General features: G+C 37.3%; 1 protein-coding gene across 1 annotated transcript in view; it reads right to left on the bottom strand.

Annotated features, from left to right (window-relative positions):
* PCCA (propionyl-CoA carboxylase subunit alpha) overlaps positions 1 to 20,057 on the bottom strand; it is a 381,462-nt gene that overhangs the window by 187,762 nt on the left and 173,643 nt on the right. Inside the window, exons 13-16 of the mRNA XM_040267408.1 lie at positions 8,478 to 8,621; positions 7,053 to 7,127; positions 2,832 to 2,900; positions 1,065 to 1,140 (exon numbers count right to left, since the gene is read on the bottom strand). Coding sequence (XP_040123342.1) covers positions 1,065 to 1,140; positions 2,832 to 2,900; positions 7,053 to 7,127; positions 8,478 to 8,621 — 364 coding nt within the window. The remainder of the gene's footprint in view (positions 1 to 1,064; positions 1,141 to 2,831; positions 2,901 to 7,052; positions 7,128 to 8,477; positions 8,622 to 20,057) is intronic.

The following is a 20,057-nucleotide window of genomic DNA, read 5'->3' as shown; positions in this document are numbered from 1 at the left end:
AGATGAAGCAGAATGCTGGAGAAGATGAAGCAGAATGCTGGAGAAGATGAAGCAGAATGCTGGAGAAGATGAAGCAGAATGCTGGAGGAGATGAAGCAGAATGCTGGAGGAGATGAAGCAGAATGCTGGAGGAGATGAAGCAGAATGCTGGAGGAGATGAAGCAGAATGCTGGAGGAGATGAAGCAGAATGCTGGAGAAGATGAAGCAGAATGCTGGAGAAGATGAAGCAGAATGCTGGAGAAGATGAAGCAGAATGCTAGAGAAGATGAAGCAGAATGCTGGAGAAGATGAAGGATGTTCTTAGATCCAGACAATTTATTCTTAATTCAAAGTGAACTCATATTTCACACTTTAAATTTGATATGAAAGTCCATTATTCTGAAGCTGATGATAATTTATGTTAGGCTAAACTAAAATGATCTTTTCATTACTAATGAAAGTTGCTAATAAAATTTATACTGTAATTTACTCCTTAAGGGGAATAAGTATAACTTGAATTATTTAAATTTAATGGCTGCTCCTAATACCATTATCACCACACACCCTGAAGGCTTGCAGGATCACACTTGGTTAGGCATCCTGTATATACACGAGGTAAGAGAATGGCATTTGCTAGAAAATATTTTATAATTTGCTCTAATTCAGAGAAACAAAGAGCTATTCCCTCTACTCTTATCGTTTTAATCTCCATATGTTTTTAAGTTTCATACTTCAAAACAATGCAAACAAAACAACAAAAACAGACGAAACTGGCTGTTGAACTGCACTCAACAGTAAGAAACTCCAGAATGAAGAGCGCTAAATGTCCATCCAGGAGCGGTCATAAACAACAAGTTCAATTAAATAAGTTCATTTCAGATACACATGTAAAGAATAGGATTGCTACACAAAATGAAATACCTATTCTTAATTAGCATGTCAGCTTAATCCAAGCTTTTCTTATTTTTACTTAAACACGTACTAAGCAAATGTTCTGCTGAATTCTCTACTTAATAAGCCTTCGTGCTGTTTTCTAGCACGAGACTCCAGGTATAACAACATAACCTCGAGTGTTTGTTTTTACCTCGAATAACATAATTATCCAGGGCATCTTCCATTCTCTTTAGTGCTTCTGTTCTATCAGAACCATACGTGACAAGCTAAAAGCAAGCAAACAAACGCTTATATAGACAGGTAGAGATCAATCTATCCGTAAGTCAAACATCTCATCCTAGTAAAAGGTAAAGTATTTCATAACACATTTCCAGAATATATTTTGAAATTTCATTCATTCAGTTGTTAGTACAAACTATATCAATTAAGATTTTTTCAACTAAGCAAAATATCAGAAATCAGCTATTTCAGACTTTTCTCCTAGATTTCACTATCACAGAAAAGAGTTACTTGAGGTAAACCAAAATGTAACAAAAACAAGCATAAAAAAATCTGAAAGGAAAGCTATCAAAATTGTCAACATTTAGGATGGGATGAATATAAACATCTGGAATAGAGGAGGATTAGGCAAGATTTGTTTTTTCTCTCCCTTCAAGTCTGATACCCTGAATAGCTAATTTAACACATAATAGAGCACAGAGGCAAAGGGTTCCTGTGTTAGAAAAACAGAAAATCTTACTGTTCTGTATGATTCGGGGCCTGTTTATGTGCTCTAGACCATATACAAATTGGCAACAGGAACTTAACTATTCATAAAATAATTTTCTGGTTATTATATGAGACAATCTGTAATTTGCAAGTTTTTGGTACATTTAATTAGCTCTTCAATATCAAGCCAGGTTGAAAATTAATTTTCAGGTCATTTTTCTGAATAGCAATGTAATTTATCTAAAAATGAAACCATGTATCTATAATATTTTGTTTTTATTTTAATTAAACAATGTTTCTCTAACACCTAAAGTTCATTTTAACAGTATCAGTGTAAAAACTTAAGTGAAAAAAGAAAAATGAAAAAATAGGTCGGTTACTACAACTACATGAAAAAGCACACTTGGAAGAAAAAAAAACCATCTTAAGAAACAGGATTGGGAATTCCCTCATGGTCCAGTGGGTGGAACTCAGTGCGCTCACTGCCAGGGCTTAGGTTCAATCCCTGGTTGGAGAACTAAGATCCCACAAACTGAGCAGCAAGGTCAAAAAAAAAAAAAAAGAAACAGGGGTTTCAACACAGGCCTATCACTTTAGAAAAAAAAAAAAATATATATATATATATATATATGTTCTAAATAAAATCCAGTTTCTACCACTAGCATCAGAATCTTACATTCTGTAAGATTCAAAAATGTTAAAAGATCTAAAATTTTAAGTGGATTGGTTAATTTATTCTGGAAAGTCAAATTTCAAAAAGACATCTCATAGTCTTACATAAAATTTAATTATGTTAAATCTACGTAATTACTGATTCATAAAAACCGAAGCGACAAGGTGAAAAGTCCTCTTAACAAACACAGCCTATTACCTCAACTTCTTGATATCACCCCGTCATTCATACTTTCATCTCGGCAATGCTCACGACTGGTCAAGAAACAATGTAATTCCTTCTCTCTGTACTGAGCTAGCTTGCTGCCACTGGTTAGAGAAGTTTGTTACTGTGGGACTTGGGGTGACGGTGTGATTAGACTGGGGAGCAGGGAGTGCTGGCAACTAACAAGATGCTGAAATTTCTCTTAAGAGAAAGAAAAGCTGCCCAGCTTTCACTTTTCCATTGGTGGCCCTAACTATGTGTTTAATTACGGCACATGATTCAGGTAAAGGCCCCGTTCCAGACTTTTTAATTATATATGTCCATTGTCATTTCAGAAGAAAACTGAAAGGAACCGTTAAGAGTGGAACTAACTTTCGAGATCATCGGATCATAATAAATGCTAATATCACTTCCTGGTTGAATGCCGCTGTCAACTCGGACCTGGGAGAAAGAAGAGAAGAGAAAAGAGAGTTCAGAGTGTGAAGCTATTTTTTCTAACAACAAATTTAATTTCCATGAGGCAGGTGGATAATTTTAATCTCAAATAATATTTCTGCTTCCAGGAAGGAGAAAAACAATCTAAAAATAAAGAGAGATCAAATTATCTTTATCTGTTATTAACACAGTTCAATGTATATATTTTTGTTAATCTGCTAAAGGAACTAAGGAAGAGCAAAAAAAAAAAAATCTAGATCACTATAGTGGGATGTGTTTGGAGCAATTTGAGGGTGTCTTCCAGCTGAAACAGAGCATGAGTCTGCCGGGCATTCCAGTGAGGTCCCCAGCCAGGCCACGCATCAGGACTCGGAGTTCTGCTCATCAGCTCCATAGGAACACTGGTCCTGTGGCTTTCATCTCTGTAACACTTTCCTTTTCTGCCTCACCCTCTCAACTGTAAAACGCTTTTTTTTTTTTTTCTGTTACTGTCAGTCCCCTGAGAATTTAATGTTTACACAGCTTTTCTCACGGCTTTGCTTTGTAAGGACACAGCCCCAATTAGAGTTCTGATTTTGCCATTTTCATGGGAGGGGGAAAAAAAAGCACAAGTTCAAAATATTCTTTTGAAGAAGCTGATTGCTGTTAACCAGCCAACAAGTTAGTTAGTACATCGCTGAGTCTTGTTTTCATCTCCCTGTTTGATAACAGCAGTAAGGCACAAAGGTTAGCCATGTAAAACTTTCAAATGAGCAGTTGCTGAGGATGAAATATTTATTAAATTATTGTGCTGAAGTTTTGGAATGTGAAGTATTTAAAAGCTAATCAAAACAGTCGAGACAGTCAAACATGTCCTAGGGGTCTTAAGGATAGAAGGATTTAATGGAAGCTGCTAGAACAGCAGGACTTTGATGCCCAACATGGTAAAGGGGTGGGAAGAGAAGAGGCAAATTCACGGAGCTCTTCACCTGTGGGAAGAAGCCTGCCTAATAAACAGCCGCTCATCTGTCTGCAGCAAGGCAGAAAAAGGTCAACACAGCGGCTGTTAGGCCTTTAATATTTTAATTTAGGCAATTATCAAGGGACCACATGTAGACCCTCTTGTCTAGGATATCCACATGAGAGTTCGATGATGGCTTTATTAAACAGTGACATCAAAAGATAAGCCATGGTTTCATTCTCTTAAAAAAAAAAATCATACTACTGTTATCTTCTTTGTAAGGTTTAAGAAGATAACATTAGCATGTACCCAGAGTGCTTTTATGTATATACTTGTAAAAGTGTCAAGCAAAAATATAGATATTTATATTTGCATGAACATTCATATAGAAAAACCTTCATTCTAAAGGAAAGTCATTCAGCGCACTTAAAACATATATTTGGCTTTCTTATTTTCTGAAAACACACTTCAGGGCATAAGTTGAAGCTCTATGAAATTCACAGTGTTTATAAAAACTAGGGAAGAATTAATAGGGCAGCTGTAAAAGCAATAATATCATAATCTGCCCACTGGCCACATTTAAATGGCTCCAAAGTGACAACTGGTGGATCAAGTTACATAATAGAAAAGACATCTCGGAACTTGCATTTTTTAAATTTTAGTAGCAAAATATTAAGGAGCTGATTTTACCAGTATGCATTATCTAAAATCATAGCATGCTTGTTAAAGCTGTGTTTAAAACTGAGACTGGTACAAGCATTAAAACTTTGGACTTTAAACATATGCTACCATTTACTACATAAACTGCTACAAAACTACTGTGGAACTTTGATGGTCAATCCACTGGTAAAATAATAGACAATAAAGAACATTTATTATGTTCTCCTATAGTTCATAACCTAAATTTTTAGTTACCTTGAATAACACCATCGTAAAAGTTACCTAGGGCTCTTAGATACAACTGTGTCTTTGTTATTTACTAAAATTATTATCACAGAAGTTACATCATTTCCATTTTAAAATATATATGGTAAAATAAAGTATTACATATAATCAACAAATATCTTTGTAAAGCAAATCGGCATTTCCAATTTAAAACCGTAACAAAACATGAAAACTCTGATTTATAATTTACTGTTTATGCAGCCTTTTTCCAAGTGATAGCTTTTTAAAAAAGTGTTCCAATAATGAATTAAAATTCAAATTAAGTTTCCATTAAACAAAGCTTATACCAAAAATACATTTTAGCTTTTGCACTAAAAGCTTTAGGAACAGAGTCAAGTGGAACTGAAACCAAATTTCTGAGCAGAACAAAACTGTGGTCTGAAAATAACACATTTACAAAATATAGTGGTCAAAGATAAGAAGAAACTCTTCACCTTTGCCACATAAGCAAACAGGAGACTTACAGAATGTGAAAAGTACAAACCATAAGTTAACTCTGAAGTAGATATTCTTGTGACCAAAAAAGGTAAGTGCTGCAAAGGATCTCCTGAGTTAAAACTGATGGGGTTTAAGGCAGAAAGGAAGAAAACCCACCATCACCACCAATGCCCAAGCACCTGTGTGAGATTCTCAAACCCTTGTTCGGAAACCTCAGGCATAATTTAAACATCTCTCTTCACACGGTGGACCCTGTGAAACTGCCAGCCGAGTCCCACCCTTCATTCTTGATTCACCTCTCCCCTCAGCACAACTCCCAGCCCGCCATGTCTACCTGACAAGTGACAGCCCAATCTGATTAAATGCTTCCAAGGGAGGGGACTCGTGGGCCTCCATGACAGGCCAAAAGTGATCACCATGGAGATACATAATTACAGCTGTCAACGCATCTACTGTCCTGCTGGCATCAAGTTGATTGCTCCCAGCAATAATGATAGACAAAGCTAGTGTGCACACTCCCGAACCCAGTCACTTTATCTATTCCTTGGTCCATTTAGCTGACATGCAACATTCACACAAGCAAATAACAGCAGTAAGCAGAACATTTAAGGCATTTTAATTGTTTTTTCTTTCTATGGATGGCTCACAACTGCAAATGTTATTACATAAAACTCCTGCTGCAGCATTAATTGAAGAAAGATTTGGTGGGACAAAGACCGTAGGGGGTAGAGTTTGTCCATTATCACTTGTACTTTCAACAGGTCTCACGTTTGAAAATTGCAAATTGCAAAAACTTGCGAGGGCAAAATGTTTGACATCCTGTTAGCTGTTACAACGTGGTGAAAACTTCTAACAACTCGAGTAATCATTATGAATTCTTATTTAATACTTTTTTCTTTGATTAAAAAAATGCTTAGATATGTCCCTATGATACTTGTTTTCTCATCTGCTATTTAACGTCACACAATGCCTGTTAAATCTTTACAATTTTTTTTTCTGCCTTCAGGCTTTGAACACAGCATGGAGTCTCCAAGCCTGGAAAGGGTCAAGTCCCTTTAGAAAGTACATGGGCAAAAACAATTTAAAAAGTGAAATAAATCATATATCCAATAACATCTTCAAATTCAGAATTCTTCCTGTAATCTTTCACCATCTTCATACCAGTAATCAAACGGAATAATCATATTCACAGATGGTACAGCCTTGTCAGCCACTAGCTAACATAATGTCACATATATACACACTTATTACCTTGATTAACAGAAAGGGTACATCCTTGTTCTTTTTATGCAAGAAAAATGATTTAAATAACAGCCATTAAATACAGAAGTACAAATAAAGTGAACACTGATCACTTTTAAGTGGTATACATACTATGCACTTCTTAAAGTCCTTGACACATAATAGAATGAGGCACATTTTGTTTTCCTTAATCCATGTCAATTAACGAGCTGATTGTGTGCTGGAATTTCTTGACATCTGACTATATAGGGGAAAATGGATTAGATTTATTGAAAAGATTACACTGTAATACAGGAAAGTCATTCCCCATTCTTAAGATGCCACAAACTTCATTACAATTTTCAGAAGAACTGGGAACATTGGGAACTATCATTTATTTAGAAGCCAGCTGTCTCCAGACTTCCCTATTAGGTGAGTTCTGACTTTCCTGTACACCATAAAGTACAAAATATTAAAAACAAAACACTGTGATTCCCCATGAATTTCACTTGTCATTCAATTTACACCCTTTGGTGTTGACAAGCTTTAACATAAAAGTGTGACATAAATCAAGATTTTAACCTCTCGCTTGGTATTACAGCTTAATGACTTACACCAGGTAGACGTATTGGTTCTTCATACTGAGACAATCTCCCAATAGACGGCAAACCAAAAGACTTGTAGGGGTCCTGAAAGTTCAAAGAACAGGAAGCACAGCCTTTGAAATATAAATCAGCACAAGTAAGGTTAAATATTTATACAATGAAGAAGCATTTTGGGGCCTATTTACCAAGTCACAGATTTCGGAATATTATTGTCTTCTCCTCACTCTAGACAACTTAGAAGTGTATTAAAAAAATCAAACAGAACTAAAAGCAGAATTTAGCCTGACCTTGATCATACTTTATTGAAACTGGTAAAATTCCAACTTTTTATAAATCTTCTTAGAATGCCTTGGGCAAAAATAAAATAACCTAGGCGCTACATCAAAACATACTCAAGTTCAGAACAACAAATGTAGTGCACTGAAGATATTTGTTTTTCTTACTCTCAAAACAGCTCACATATGGTAAGATTTGGGCGTTCAGATTCTCCAAATAAAGACCTGAAAAGTAACTCTGCATGTGCTTCTAGATACATGCTCCATTTGTAAATATCTTAGATCATCGGAATAAATATTAAATAAGTTCAGTGTCATAACAATAGGGAAGAAAAAGAATACCACTCAAAATATAATGCAAAGAAAAATAACTAAGCCAAGACCTATTTCTCAAGATCCTTGAAAAGCATTCCAAAACAAAGGTCCAGGATTCTTAAAACACAGATACTACTAATTTGCTTTTTATTTTACAGACAGGCTTCAATGTCTAAAAGTAAAAGATGCCATAAATATTTCCTTGCATTTTTGTTTCAGTCATTTGAGAGAAGCATTTTCAGATGCCGACTGCTTAATTATGTGGTTAATATAGTTATAAAATAATATTAAAGCACTGAACTGAGAGTTTATGAGTAAAATCCATAATTAAAATTATGAATTAAGAGCTTTGCAATTTAAATTTTAGTTGTGATTATTCATGTAAGAAATAAAATTATTAGGAGGAAAACTGTTAAAAAAATTAAACACTGAATTAACAACTGATGTGTAACTAGGGTAGCTCTTTAACATACACACAGAAATAAATGCTCCTGTTTATTTTCAATGTGGTTTGAAAATAAGCAAACAAAACCAAACCCACAGTCCATTCAAGCACAAGAATATTGAACTAATGCTTTCTCGCTCCTTAAACTGATTAGAAGCTATTCTTCCATCCAGAAACAACACATGAAAATTAATTAAACTCAATCCTTTAAAACTATTTTGAGTTATGTCAAAATGATCTAACCTTTAGTTTTCTACATCTCAATTGCATAATCAAATATTTGACCCCAAGTTACAGGACACTAACTTTACCTTGTTGTTGAGTTATATGTGGTCCCATGACTCGGGACACAAACACCACCCTTCCTCCCATCATCCCTCCTCCCAATGTTCGCTTTACCTCGGCATAAACTCGACATTCGACCGCCCAGCCGTTGATGGGAATATCGGCTTGTTTGTGCCTAAGAGGGTAACCCCTGGCAACACGTATCATTTCTTGCACCAGGTCCAGGCCAGTGATGCACTCTGTGACGGGATGCTCGACCTGCAAGGCCAAGATCTGCCCGTCAGCAGGCGTGGTGGCGGTGGTCTAGTCACTAAGTCCTGTCCAACTCTTTTGTGACCCTATGGACTGCAGCCCACCAGGCTCCTCTCTTCATGGGACTTCCCAGGCAAGAATACTAGAGTGAGCTGCCATTTCCTTCTCCAGTGAATTTTCCAGACTCAGGGATCAAACCCATGTCTCCTGCACTGAAGGCAGATGCTTTACCGCTGAGCCACCAGGGAAGCTCCAACAGATATAGGAAAAAGTAAATAAACAGAAATAAGCAGAGACAATGTCAACAATTTCTGGGTAAAATGAGGTTAATTATATTTAATCATTGTTGACCTGAAAACCATCTAAGAGAATACAATTAAAGCATCGATACCATATAGTACAAAGCTGGGTGAGAAAAACAGACACCCCAAAAGTGTTTGTAAACTGTCTGTACTACTTTTCCCGGTGTTTATTTTGATGGGGTCCAACCAGGTTCAACACTTTTAATTTTATACTAATTCTTCACTAACAATTACATATTTATAGCTACCGTCCTCAGTGTGGCTGATCATCAGCCTGTTCTGCTACACTTAGCACGGCATCCACAGAGGCAGCTTACGATTTTCCACAGCACTGGTCCAGCCTGAGTCTCACCCACTTGCATGCTTTCACTAACCTGTCCTGACAAGCAACCAGATTAGCGTACTCTTGCATCAATGCAGTGTAGCAGAAAGGAGCAGATGGATCCTGCAGGTTGCTCTCCCTCCAGACCGGCGTGGGGAGTGCTTAGCATGCACAATGGCAACACTGAGCCAGTGAAATCACTGCTCTCTCAGCAAATTGCTGATAACTGTTTTGGACGATGCTGCCATGGGGATCCCTGGCCTTCCACCCTAGCGCATGGGATGCACATGTATAGAAACATACACAAACATACAGGGATACCAGCAGACACATGTTATCAATCTGATCGACTGCTGACGAGGTCCTAAAATTAACTGAGCTAAAATAAAGCCACAGAGGGCGCTGGTAAAGGGCAGGTCATCTGCCTTCCCTCTAAAGCCCTGAATAAGTTTTGAGAATTTCAACTTTGGCCACATCAGCTGCTTTGATATCAGTTTCCTTTCTCATAAAAATTAAGCATGTTTTAAAAGCACTTCACTATAGTTTCTTTATCATGGCATGTTATATTTCATACAGTCTGACATGGGAAAAGGTCAATGAACAGACCAATTGTCTTTCCATCTTCAACCACACTAATTGAAGGACAGGACTTAGTCATTATAATAATCTTGAAGCTTATCATAAGCAGACAATGCCATGGTCTTAAAAAAAAAAAAAGCTTTGTAAAAATAAACAGATGGCATCCATAATTAGCTCTGTGTGTGTTATGAGTTTGTTTACAGTTTCAACAACATCTTAAGACATTTTGACATAATTTTAATGACAAATCATCACTAAAATAAGCATCTACCCTTTGTAAAATATATGCGATACTTAAGTAAAGATTTTATTAGATAGTTTAGAATCTATATTCTTGAAAGCAAAACATGGTTTTGAGAGAAACAAGGTTCTATATGATAAATATTTATAATAAGAAAGGAGCAAATGTAAAGCCATTCTATTATTTGCTGGAAATAAATTTCACGTGAGAATGCATCTCACCACCCCAACTATTCAACCTACTATGTGACCAAGGGCTTTTTATATCAATACTATCCACTACCTTTGTTAAGTAAGAAAACATTTTTAAAAGCTCACAAAATGATTTAATTTCATCCTTCTATATCTATCGCTCAGAAAAGCACATACTATATACTAGACAAAGAAATAGACATTGAATGAATGCATGAAAGAGTAGCAAATTCAGAGTCATGTCTCTAGTAAGCGGTAGAGGCAGGGTTGGAATCTACATCCCTCCAGAGGTGATATTAGCTGCCTGTTCTTCCTCAAGGAAAAATGGATATGAAAGCATGCAGTAAAGATAAACAGCTAAACAATTCTGTGCTGTTATCTTTTATAAAATACATCATTATGAAAGTCTAAAGACCCAAATTCATTGTAAGGCTCTGTTACACCTTAGAAGACCTCCTTATAAATGTATAGGAAAAAACTTTATTAAAGTTCTATTGAATAGAATCTAAAATTAGACCCACTTTAACCCAATTCAGAGTTATATAACAGTAACACAACATTTTATAATCTTAGTGAGCAGCAATTATTACAAAATAAAATCAGCAGACAACTAAAATAACTACCTACTAAAGACAGAATCATTAAAGAATTTAAAAAAATATCCACTGAGGTTCAAATACTGTTAAAGTACACAAGATAGTCTGATGTACCTAAATTTTTCAGATAACAGAAATAAGTCTTTTTAAAGGAAAACATAAATTTAAACATTTTTAAAAGAAATTCTTCTAAATACATTTTAACAGAATTCCAAAGTTATTCAACAGGATATGCGAAGCATTTCCTTTAGACCCTGTATTATTATTATCATCAGCCATCTTATAACACTGACTAAATAACCATGTCTACCCACCACCCCCGAAAACTTAAAAATAGTTTCCCTGTGCAAGTTAAACTCAATGCTTAAGAAGAACAGAGATTACAAAGAGAAAAAATCATTCCCACGCCAAAACATAATTCATTAAATGTTTTAAAAATATCATTAAAAAAACAAAAATGAAAGAAAAGAAGGGAAGGGGATAAAATCAATGGAAAGTAAAGGTTAACTGAAACAAATATAAGAAGGAAAAAAGACTCAAACACTGGCTTCCGGTAAACCAAGAAATTCATCATTTCCAACCTACAAAACCATGTCCAATCTAGAATAAAAAACAACCTCTGAAAGTATGATGTTAATAAACATCTATTCTGAGGACTACTGTGTCAGGGGAGGACAATTCTGAGTAACTTCTATTTGGGAAACACTGAGTTAATCTAAGTTAAACAGGTTTTTGCTTTTTTCTGAAAGACTCCTCAAACACATTAACCTGCAAATACGCCTCAGGACTCTGAAAGGAGACTGTACAGCATTTATCTAACCATACACCTCCTCCTTTTGCAGACTATCTTTATGGACTGAGGATCCCAAAGAACACACATTTAGAAACAATGCCTTAAACATTCAAAATATTGGGTTGGCCAAAATGGTTGTTTGGGTTTTTCTGGAACATTGTACAGAAAAAAACAAAATAAAATTTCTGGCTAACACATTACAAAACCCAATTCCCTTATGTGACTCTATCCTCACCAAACAAATTGTTGGTCTTCACACATCAATTTCCTGCCCCAAAGAAATATGTGCTAGTTCCAAGAAACATGAATAAAGGATCTTCCAGATAGTACGATTGTGCATTAGAGATTAATATACTGACATTCTAGTACCTGAACCTTGAGGTTTGGTCAGCAAAATTAATACCTAGCCAAAAAAGCGAACAAGATGGAGAGAGGGAAAACATACACATATACACACACACACACAAGCCCAAAAAAAGAGTGAAAGTCACTCAGTAGTGTCCGACTCTTTGCGACCCCATGAACTATACAGTCCATGGAATTCTCCAGGCCAGAATACTGGAGTGGGTAGCCTTTCCCTTCTCCAGGGGATCTTCCCAACCCAGGGATCAAACCCACGTCTCCTGCATTGTGGGTGGATTCTTTACCAGCTGAGCCACAAGGGAAGCCCAAGAATACTGGAGTGGGTAGCCTATCCCTTCTCCAGTAGATCTTCCTGACCCAGGAATCAAACCAGGATCTCGTGTATTGCAAGCGGATTCTTTACCAACTGAGCTATGAGAGAAGCCCATCCAAATCAGAATTTATTAATTCTCAAAGGCAAGTTATTGATGGGGATGTATTTATCAGGTCAATGCCACCTTGCAGGTTCTGCTGCTGTTGTTGTTAGTTGCTAAATCGTGTCTGACTCTTTGCAACTCAATGGACTGTAGCCTCCAGACTCCTCTGTCCGTGGAATTTTCCAGGCAAGAATACTGGAGTGGGTTGTTTTCTTCTCCAGGGGATCTTCCTGACTCAGGGATCAAATTCGCACCTCCTGCACTGGCAGGTGGATTCTTTACCACTGAGCCACCTAGGAAGTCTCGCAGGTTCTATCAACAGCTGATAAATCAGCACTGGCAATGCCAATTACAAACCTCGTTATGAATCTTTTATTCAAACAGGTACAAATGACGATCATCAAATGCCATGTTAAGATACATAATCACACTCAAAATCTATGAGTATGTATAGTTATATATGCCTACATTAGATGGTCACGGCCAGGCAGTTTTTATAGATCTGTTTGCAAATTTACTTTAGCTGTCTTCTCGGTCACCATCAGACTGTCACTATCGTCAGTATTTGAATCTAGATTTCTTGCCACTCCCTCTAATTTTTTGCTTCAAATGTATTTCCCAAAAAAATGAATAAATGAGCTTATCAAATGCAGTGGCAAAGTAAACCAGGTTTCACTTCACATGAGTACTCGATGTATCAAATTTCAATAGTAGTAAACTTAGAAAAGCTAAATGTTTCTGGAATTGTGTTGTCATTATCTGCCTTTGTAAAAGTTATAATCATAAATTCTGCCACTGCCACTGTGACCTTTATTCCTCCTCAAATACCAACTGCATGCGTGCATGCTAAGTTACTTCAGGTGTGTACAACTCTTTGCGAGGCTCTAGACCATAGCTTACCAGGCTCCTCTCTCCATGGGATTCTCCTGGCAAGAACATTAGAGTGGGTTGCCATGCCCTCCTCCAGGGGATCTTCCTGGTGATCTTCCAGTGATTGAACCTGCATCTCTCAAGTCGCCTGCATTGGCAGGCAGGCTCTTTACCACTAGCACCACCTGGGAAGTCCTAAATACCAATTAGGAAGTATCTGAAACTAGTGAAGGAAAGACAGATATTTCCAGAGTCCTAAAGTCCTAAAGTATCCACCTATAAAATACCTTCATCAATGACAAGCGGAGAAACACTAACATTACTGTGGGGAAATCCAAGACATGCCACCGTAACCAAGGCAACATCACCAGTAATGGGATAAACAGACACTGCGTGTCTCCTATAATGGTGCTCATGGAAGAACGGCATTTCTGTAATATTCTTGCTGAATATGCAATGTCTGGATATACTCAAAGAGAAAAAAGACAAACACAAAATGAAGGACACTCTATAAAACAAATGGCCTGTGCTCATTTAAAAAAATGTCAAGGTCATAGGTGACAAAAAAAAAAAAAAAGACTAAGGAACTGCTCCAGATAAAGACTAAAAAATCATGGCAAGCAGATACAACATAAGATCCGGAACCAATATTAAAATGTTGTATTTTTACTATAAAAGACATTAGTGGACAACTCGTGACATGTGAAGATGGTATATGGACTGGGAGAGGGCAATATGTCAATCTTAATATTCTGATGTTGATAATGGTAATGTGGCAACGTAAAACAGCTTTCTTGCTTTTAGGGGATAGATGTTTAGAGGTAAAGGAGCACCAGGCCTACAACTTACTCTGAAATGTTTCAGGTAAAGAGGACAGAGAGAAATTAAGATATGGGTACAGGGTAAAAATAAAGCAAATGTAAATGTTAGTAAAGGGTGTACAGATATTTTTAATAATGTTTAGAAATTTTATGGACATCAGAAATAACTGTAAAATAAAACTTAATAAAAGTTAAAGCAACGTATCCAAAGTTTTTGTTTTTATATTATGAAACATTATTAAGGTAAAGATATCTGACTTGACTGACATTATTGTCTCTTCAATCAGAACCCTTCCACTGTGCTAAATAATCAAAAGCAGATAAAATGCTCAATGTGTTTTCTCTGACTTAAACTTTTAAATATACCTTATTATGTTGATTATCTAATAACTCTAAAGATTTTAAGAATGGGTAACTACATAACAGGCAAGCAATCCTCAAGGGGAACAAAATTCAGACAAATTTTAATTACACACTGAAGTTAACTTCAAATGAATATTAACACTGAGGCATGTCTAAAGGTTTAAATGGGTGTTTCATTTATATGTTTGTAACAAAACCTACCCTACTAAAGAATTACATAATTACTCAAGTTTACAGACGCTTGCTCCTTGGAAGGAAAGCTATGACAAACCCAGACAGCGTATTAAAAAGCAGAGCCATCACTTTGCTGACAAAGGTCCATATAGCCAAAGCTATGGTTTTTCCAGTAGTTGTGTACAGATATGAGTTGGACCATAAAGAAGGCTGAGCACTAAAGAATTGATGCTTTCAAATTGAGAGTCCCTTGGACTGCAAGGAGATCAAACCAGTCAATCCTAAAGGAAATCAACCCTGAATGTTCACTGGAAGGACTCATGCTGAAGTTGAACCTCCACTACTTTGACCACTTGCTGTGAAGAGCTGACTCATTGGAAAGGACCCTGATGCTGGGAAAAACTGAGGGCAGGAGGAGAAGGGGACAACAGAGAATGAGATGGTTGGATGGCATCACCAACTCAATGGACATGAGTTTGAGCAAATTCAGCAAGACAGTGAAGGACAGGGAAGCCTGGCGTGCTGCAGTCCATGAGGTCGCAAAGAGTTGGACACAGCTTAGTAACTGAACAACAACCACAGGTTTAAAAGAGGAGAAAGTCCTAAAGAGTGAGGAGAGGCATCAGACCAATGAACTATGTGTTAACCTGGCCATTATACAGAAAGAGGGTGATGTAAAATTTTCACAGTTCCTTAAACAGAGGGTAGGGTTTCTTTTAGGTGGTAAGCGGAGGCCCAGCTGCTTAGTCAAGGCAGAAGCTGTCCCTAAAAGCAGAAGACCCATGTACACATCATAACTAATATCTGCATGGCAATGAAATTTATCAAATCCCTCCATGTTCACGAACTTGCTCCTTGTTTCACTGTCATTTTACAGACAAGACACATGAGATACTCACAAGAAGTATGTGGTAAGAGAATGTTCTAACACCCAAATAATATTATGTTAAATTAACATAACTTAAAGTAACTTCTTTATTAAATACAAGTCTAATTGACAGATACTACCAAGACCCAGTTTGTGAAAGCCATCTTTTGAAAGAAGAACTTGTTCAACTGAGCAAAGCAGTATAGGTATGATTACCTGCTGAAATATGAGAAAATTGTCCTGTTACATAAAACTGGGTTTCATAATGGTATTTGGCATAATAGGTCTCTATCTTTTTTCGTTTGTTGTTATTCTGGCCTGAAAGGACAACTGATGTCATTATTTTTGGTTTTGCTTTTTCAGGTCAAAGAGAGTCTTTGTCCAAAATGGAATCTAACATATACCTATTAAAATACTGAAACTCTACCTCCTGGGAATACAGGATTTCAAAATAAAGATCTAAAGTCATTAAATTTTGATCCACAGGCCTCAAAGAAAAAAAGCATGTTGGGAAATAGGCCCCAACACACCATTCCTGTAAACTCACCTTGAAAATAATGGCTACATTCAAGGGTGGTGCTGAAAACTGAACAAATTCTATTATAGCGCTTTCCTGTTGACCCACACACAGTCAGATGAAGAAAGGATAAGAGAACTATTAGGGGTTGAACTGTACTCCCCTCACTTCTGCCCAATTCCTATATTTAAGTCCTAACACCGAGTACTCAAAATATGATTGGGTTTGGAGATGGGGTCTTTAAAGAGGCAATTAAGTTAAAATGAGGTCATTAAGGAGGGCTCTAACAAAATATGACTGATGTCCTTACAAGAAGAGATGAGTACACAGATGACACACAGCAAGAAAGGAAGATCAAGAGGACACGAGAAGGGGAGCTCTAATCTGCAGCCATGGAGAAACGCCTCCAGGCGAAGCCACTCTGCCACACCTCGACTCACACTCCTGTCTCCACAAGTGCAAGGAAACGGCGCGTAAGCCACCCAGTCTGTGATAGGCTGATGTGGTGACCCTAGGAAACAAATACAGGAACAAATTTGGAAGGTTCGAGATGAGAATCTAGAACTCGAAGACACCAACATAGTTTACAAAATGCTTCAAAACAAAAACTAATGAAAAATGTCTGACAAATTCAACTATTCATGTCTGTTTAACAAAAACTTCTTTCCTTCAATTTTCCAGTAAGACTCAAAGAGAGACATTAAGTGACAGTATAACATACCTTACTTTATATTCTCCGTTTCCTAGGAAAGTAACTTCAAATATTCCAGAATATTCCAGTTCTGGCTAGCTCCAGCCAGTCTGAGAATCCTGGCCTCTGTGACTTCAAATACAATCAAAATGTCAATTTCTGTCCAAATCTAAAATATTCCTTCTGGCAAGAAGGGAATTTTACAAATTAATTACAAATCCATTTCCCTGTAATTTCTCCTATTTCCACCAATTATTCTTCCAGTCAAACACTTTAAGTGCATAAAAGGCTAAACTCATTAAGTACTTTTTTAAATTTAAAATTGCCCTGAAATAAGAAAAAGATATTTGTTCAGTTATAGTCAATTCTCAGAAATCAGATTTAGGCTGCAATAATTCTTAATTTTTTAATGTGTCAAACTGTGAAGGATAGCAATCAAGATGCCAAAAAGGTTTTCCTAAAATGCTCCTGGAAAATAAGGTTCCATATGATACAAATATCTCTGATGGTATCTCTGATGGGATATGGGGATATCTGGCCTCCAGAGAGTTTCAACAGCGCTATTACACTTTTTCTTTCACAACAAAAGTAGATTCATCTACTCCTTCACTGTTGCAATCAGTATAAGCCACCGACAGGTCTAACAAAGGGGATACAATTTAGATCTCTGTTCTCCAAGATGTGGAATAGCCAGCTGACCATGTTTGGGCATTAAATTTAACATGTTACTCCTTTCTATTTGAGAGTTTTCTAGCCTTTTTTTTTTTTTTGCCTTTGTAGACAATATTAAGACTGCTTTTCCAAAAAAAAAATCTAAAAATTACTTGGATTTGGAAATTAACAATTTTATACACACATATACACACAATTTGGAAAGGTATAGTCAGGATCCAAAATACTTATTTTAGCACAAAGATCTAAGCAAATATAGCTTATCAATGTAACCCTTTAGTGAGTTTCATGTTCAGAAGAAAGATTTCCATCTCCGCTTTTCTCTTACACAAAACCCTTACAATGAAACGGAGACTTCTTCCAAAGCAGGTAGTATTTCAACTACGTTTGTTCATTTGCAACAATAATTTTTCAATCAACTGACAAAAGAATAAGAGGAAGTTATTATTAATTAATTTGTGGCCCAGTTTGCCACCTGAAAAAAAAATAAAAAAAGACTACTGACACACTTTTTAAATTATAATGACAACAGTAATAGTGAACGTATTAACCAATGTTTAACCAACATAGCATGCAGAATATTACTGGTAAGATTCCTACAGTTAGGAAGAAGAGTGAGTGCTTACTATAAACCAGACGCTATTTTGAGCAATTAAATATTCATTCGTTAATGCTCACAATCCTATAAAGCAAGTGCTATATTACTGTCACTTCACAGATGGGGGAAATGAAGCACAGTGAAGTTAAGGAACTTGCTTACAGACACACAGCTAGGAAGGAGCAGGGCTAGGATTTACTGGTGCTGAGTGAAAATGGTGGATGCTCATAATTTACAGAAACAATGATTAAATGAGCTTCCACTGGTCAGGTATGACTGTTCTGAACCGTTTTAGAGTCTAGAACCTCACCAAGTTTCTCCTTGGTAAAGTGTGCGTCCAATTTCAGAGGGTCCAGAGACTCCCCTCCAGCTCATTAAAGAGCCCAGATAACCCAGCTTAGATGTTTCTGGTTTGCGAAGAGGGAAATAAGCAACACGGTTCACTCCCCTCCAGGGTCTCTATCTCCCTCGACTGGTGAAGCACTGGTATCTGGGGGCAGTGACAGCTGACAACAGGTAACAGGCTCTTCTCTTTCATGGGCTGGAATGAGCTGAGACCAGCTTCAGAAAACTCCAGGGAAGATCACAGAGATGGCTTGGACCCTGCAGAGACTCATGCACCCTGGAGAGAAAGTCAACCAAGGCTGCAGAAGAGTCCCTGTTCTCTTTGTCAATGAATCCAAGTGGTCCATGTATGTTAGTTGGATTCTGATCTCTGGATCTTTGAGACAAGGAGAATGGTGGGGACACAGGCTCTTTCTATCCTCGGGAGTAGATACAATCCTATCACCAACTACTTGAATATCACAACAAATAGGATTTGGTACTGACCACTCCGAAAAACCACAGCTAAACCACAGGAGAGGATGTACCCACCGAGAAAGGATAGGAATTCAGAATAATGATCATATAGGCCAAGTGAATCTAAGCAAACTCAAGGAGACAGTGGAGGACAGAGAAGCCTGCTGTGCTGCAATCCATGGGGTCACAAAGAGTCGAATACAACTTAGCGACCGAACAACAATGCTAAGTGAAATAGAGCAGCTAAGAGACAGGAAAAAAAAAAGCAATTCTATCCAAAAAACCAGTAAAGGCACCTGGAAACTCCAAGAGCAGCAATACAAGCATGCACACACACCACTCCACCCGCAAGCAGACTTTCTGGGATAAAATAACATAAGATCCTTATGGGGTGATGATATGTCCTACAACCGGATCCTGCTCTTTGCAGCACAACTCTGTAAATGTTCAACCTCTCACTGACTTGTCTTAGTCCCTTTGCACTGCTGTAACAGAGTAACACAGACTGAGTGGCGTATAAACAACATAATGTATTTCTCAGAGGTGGAGGGGCTGGGAGGGAAGCTGATGATCAAGGGACAGCTGAATCACTGTCTGGTGAAGGCCACATCTCAGCCCACGGACGGCCCACCTTCTCCCTGAGTCCCTACATGCAGGAGGGGAAGGTTCTCTTTGGGGCACGAACCTTACTCATGAGGGCACCCCCTCATAATCTAATCAATTCCCAGAGGCCTCACCTCCCAAAATCATCACACTGTGGGGGGAATGTTTCAACATATGAATTTTGGAGAGACACAAACATTCAGTCTACCATATTTGTATACTTAAAATGGGCTAATGTTATAATATGCAAAGTATACCACAATAGAGACTATTCATTTCTTTTTCAATAGTTAAGTTAACATAGGGAGTTCCCTGGTGGTCTAGTGGTTAGGATTTGGTGCTTTCACTGCTATGGATGGGGTTCAATCCCTGGTCAGGGAACTGAGATCCCACAAGCTGTGAGGCATGGGACAAAATTAATTAAAAAAAAAAAAAAAAGTATAGAGTCATTTTCACTCATGCAAATTCTCATATAATTTAGCTCCTATGCACCAGTCCTCAGGAAGCTACTTAACGATATGCTGTAGGGAAAAAAAGGAATAAACCAACAGTGCTTAAGACAAAAGTCCAAGAGAAAAGAAATTTTTACAAAGAGAGGTAGAAGAAATTCTCAGGACAGGCAGGGAATGTAGTGGATGAAAGGAAACCAGAGACTACTACA

The sequence above is a fragment of the Oryx dammah genome, unplaced genomic scaffold (assembly GCF_014754425.2).
Source record: "Oryx dammah isolate SB20612 unplaced genomic scaffold, SCBI_Odam_1.1 HiC_scaffold_24, whole genome shotgun sequence".
Taxonomy (NCBI): domain Eukaryota; kingdom Metazoa; phylum Chordata; class Mammalia; order Artiodactyla; family Bovidae; genus Oryx; species Oryx dammah.
The sequence above is the reverse complement of the archived record's forward strand: the minus strand, read 5'-3'. Positions and strand labels throughout refer to the sequence as shown.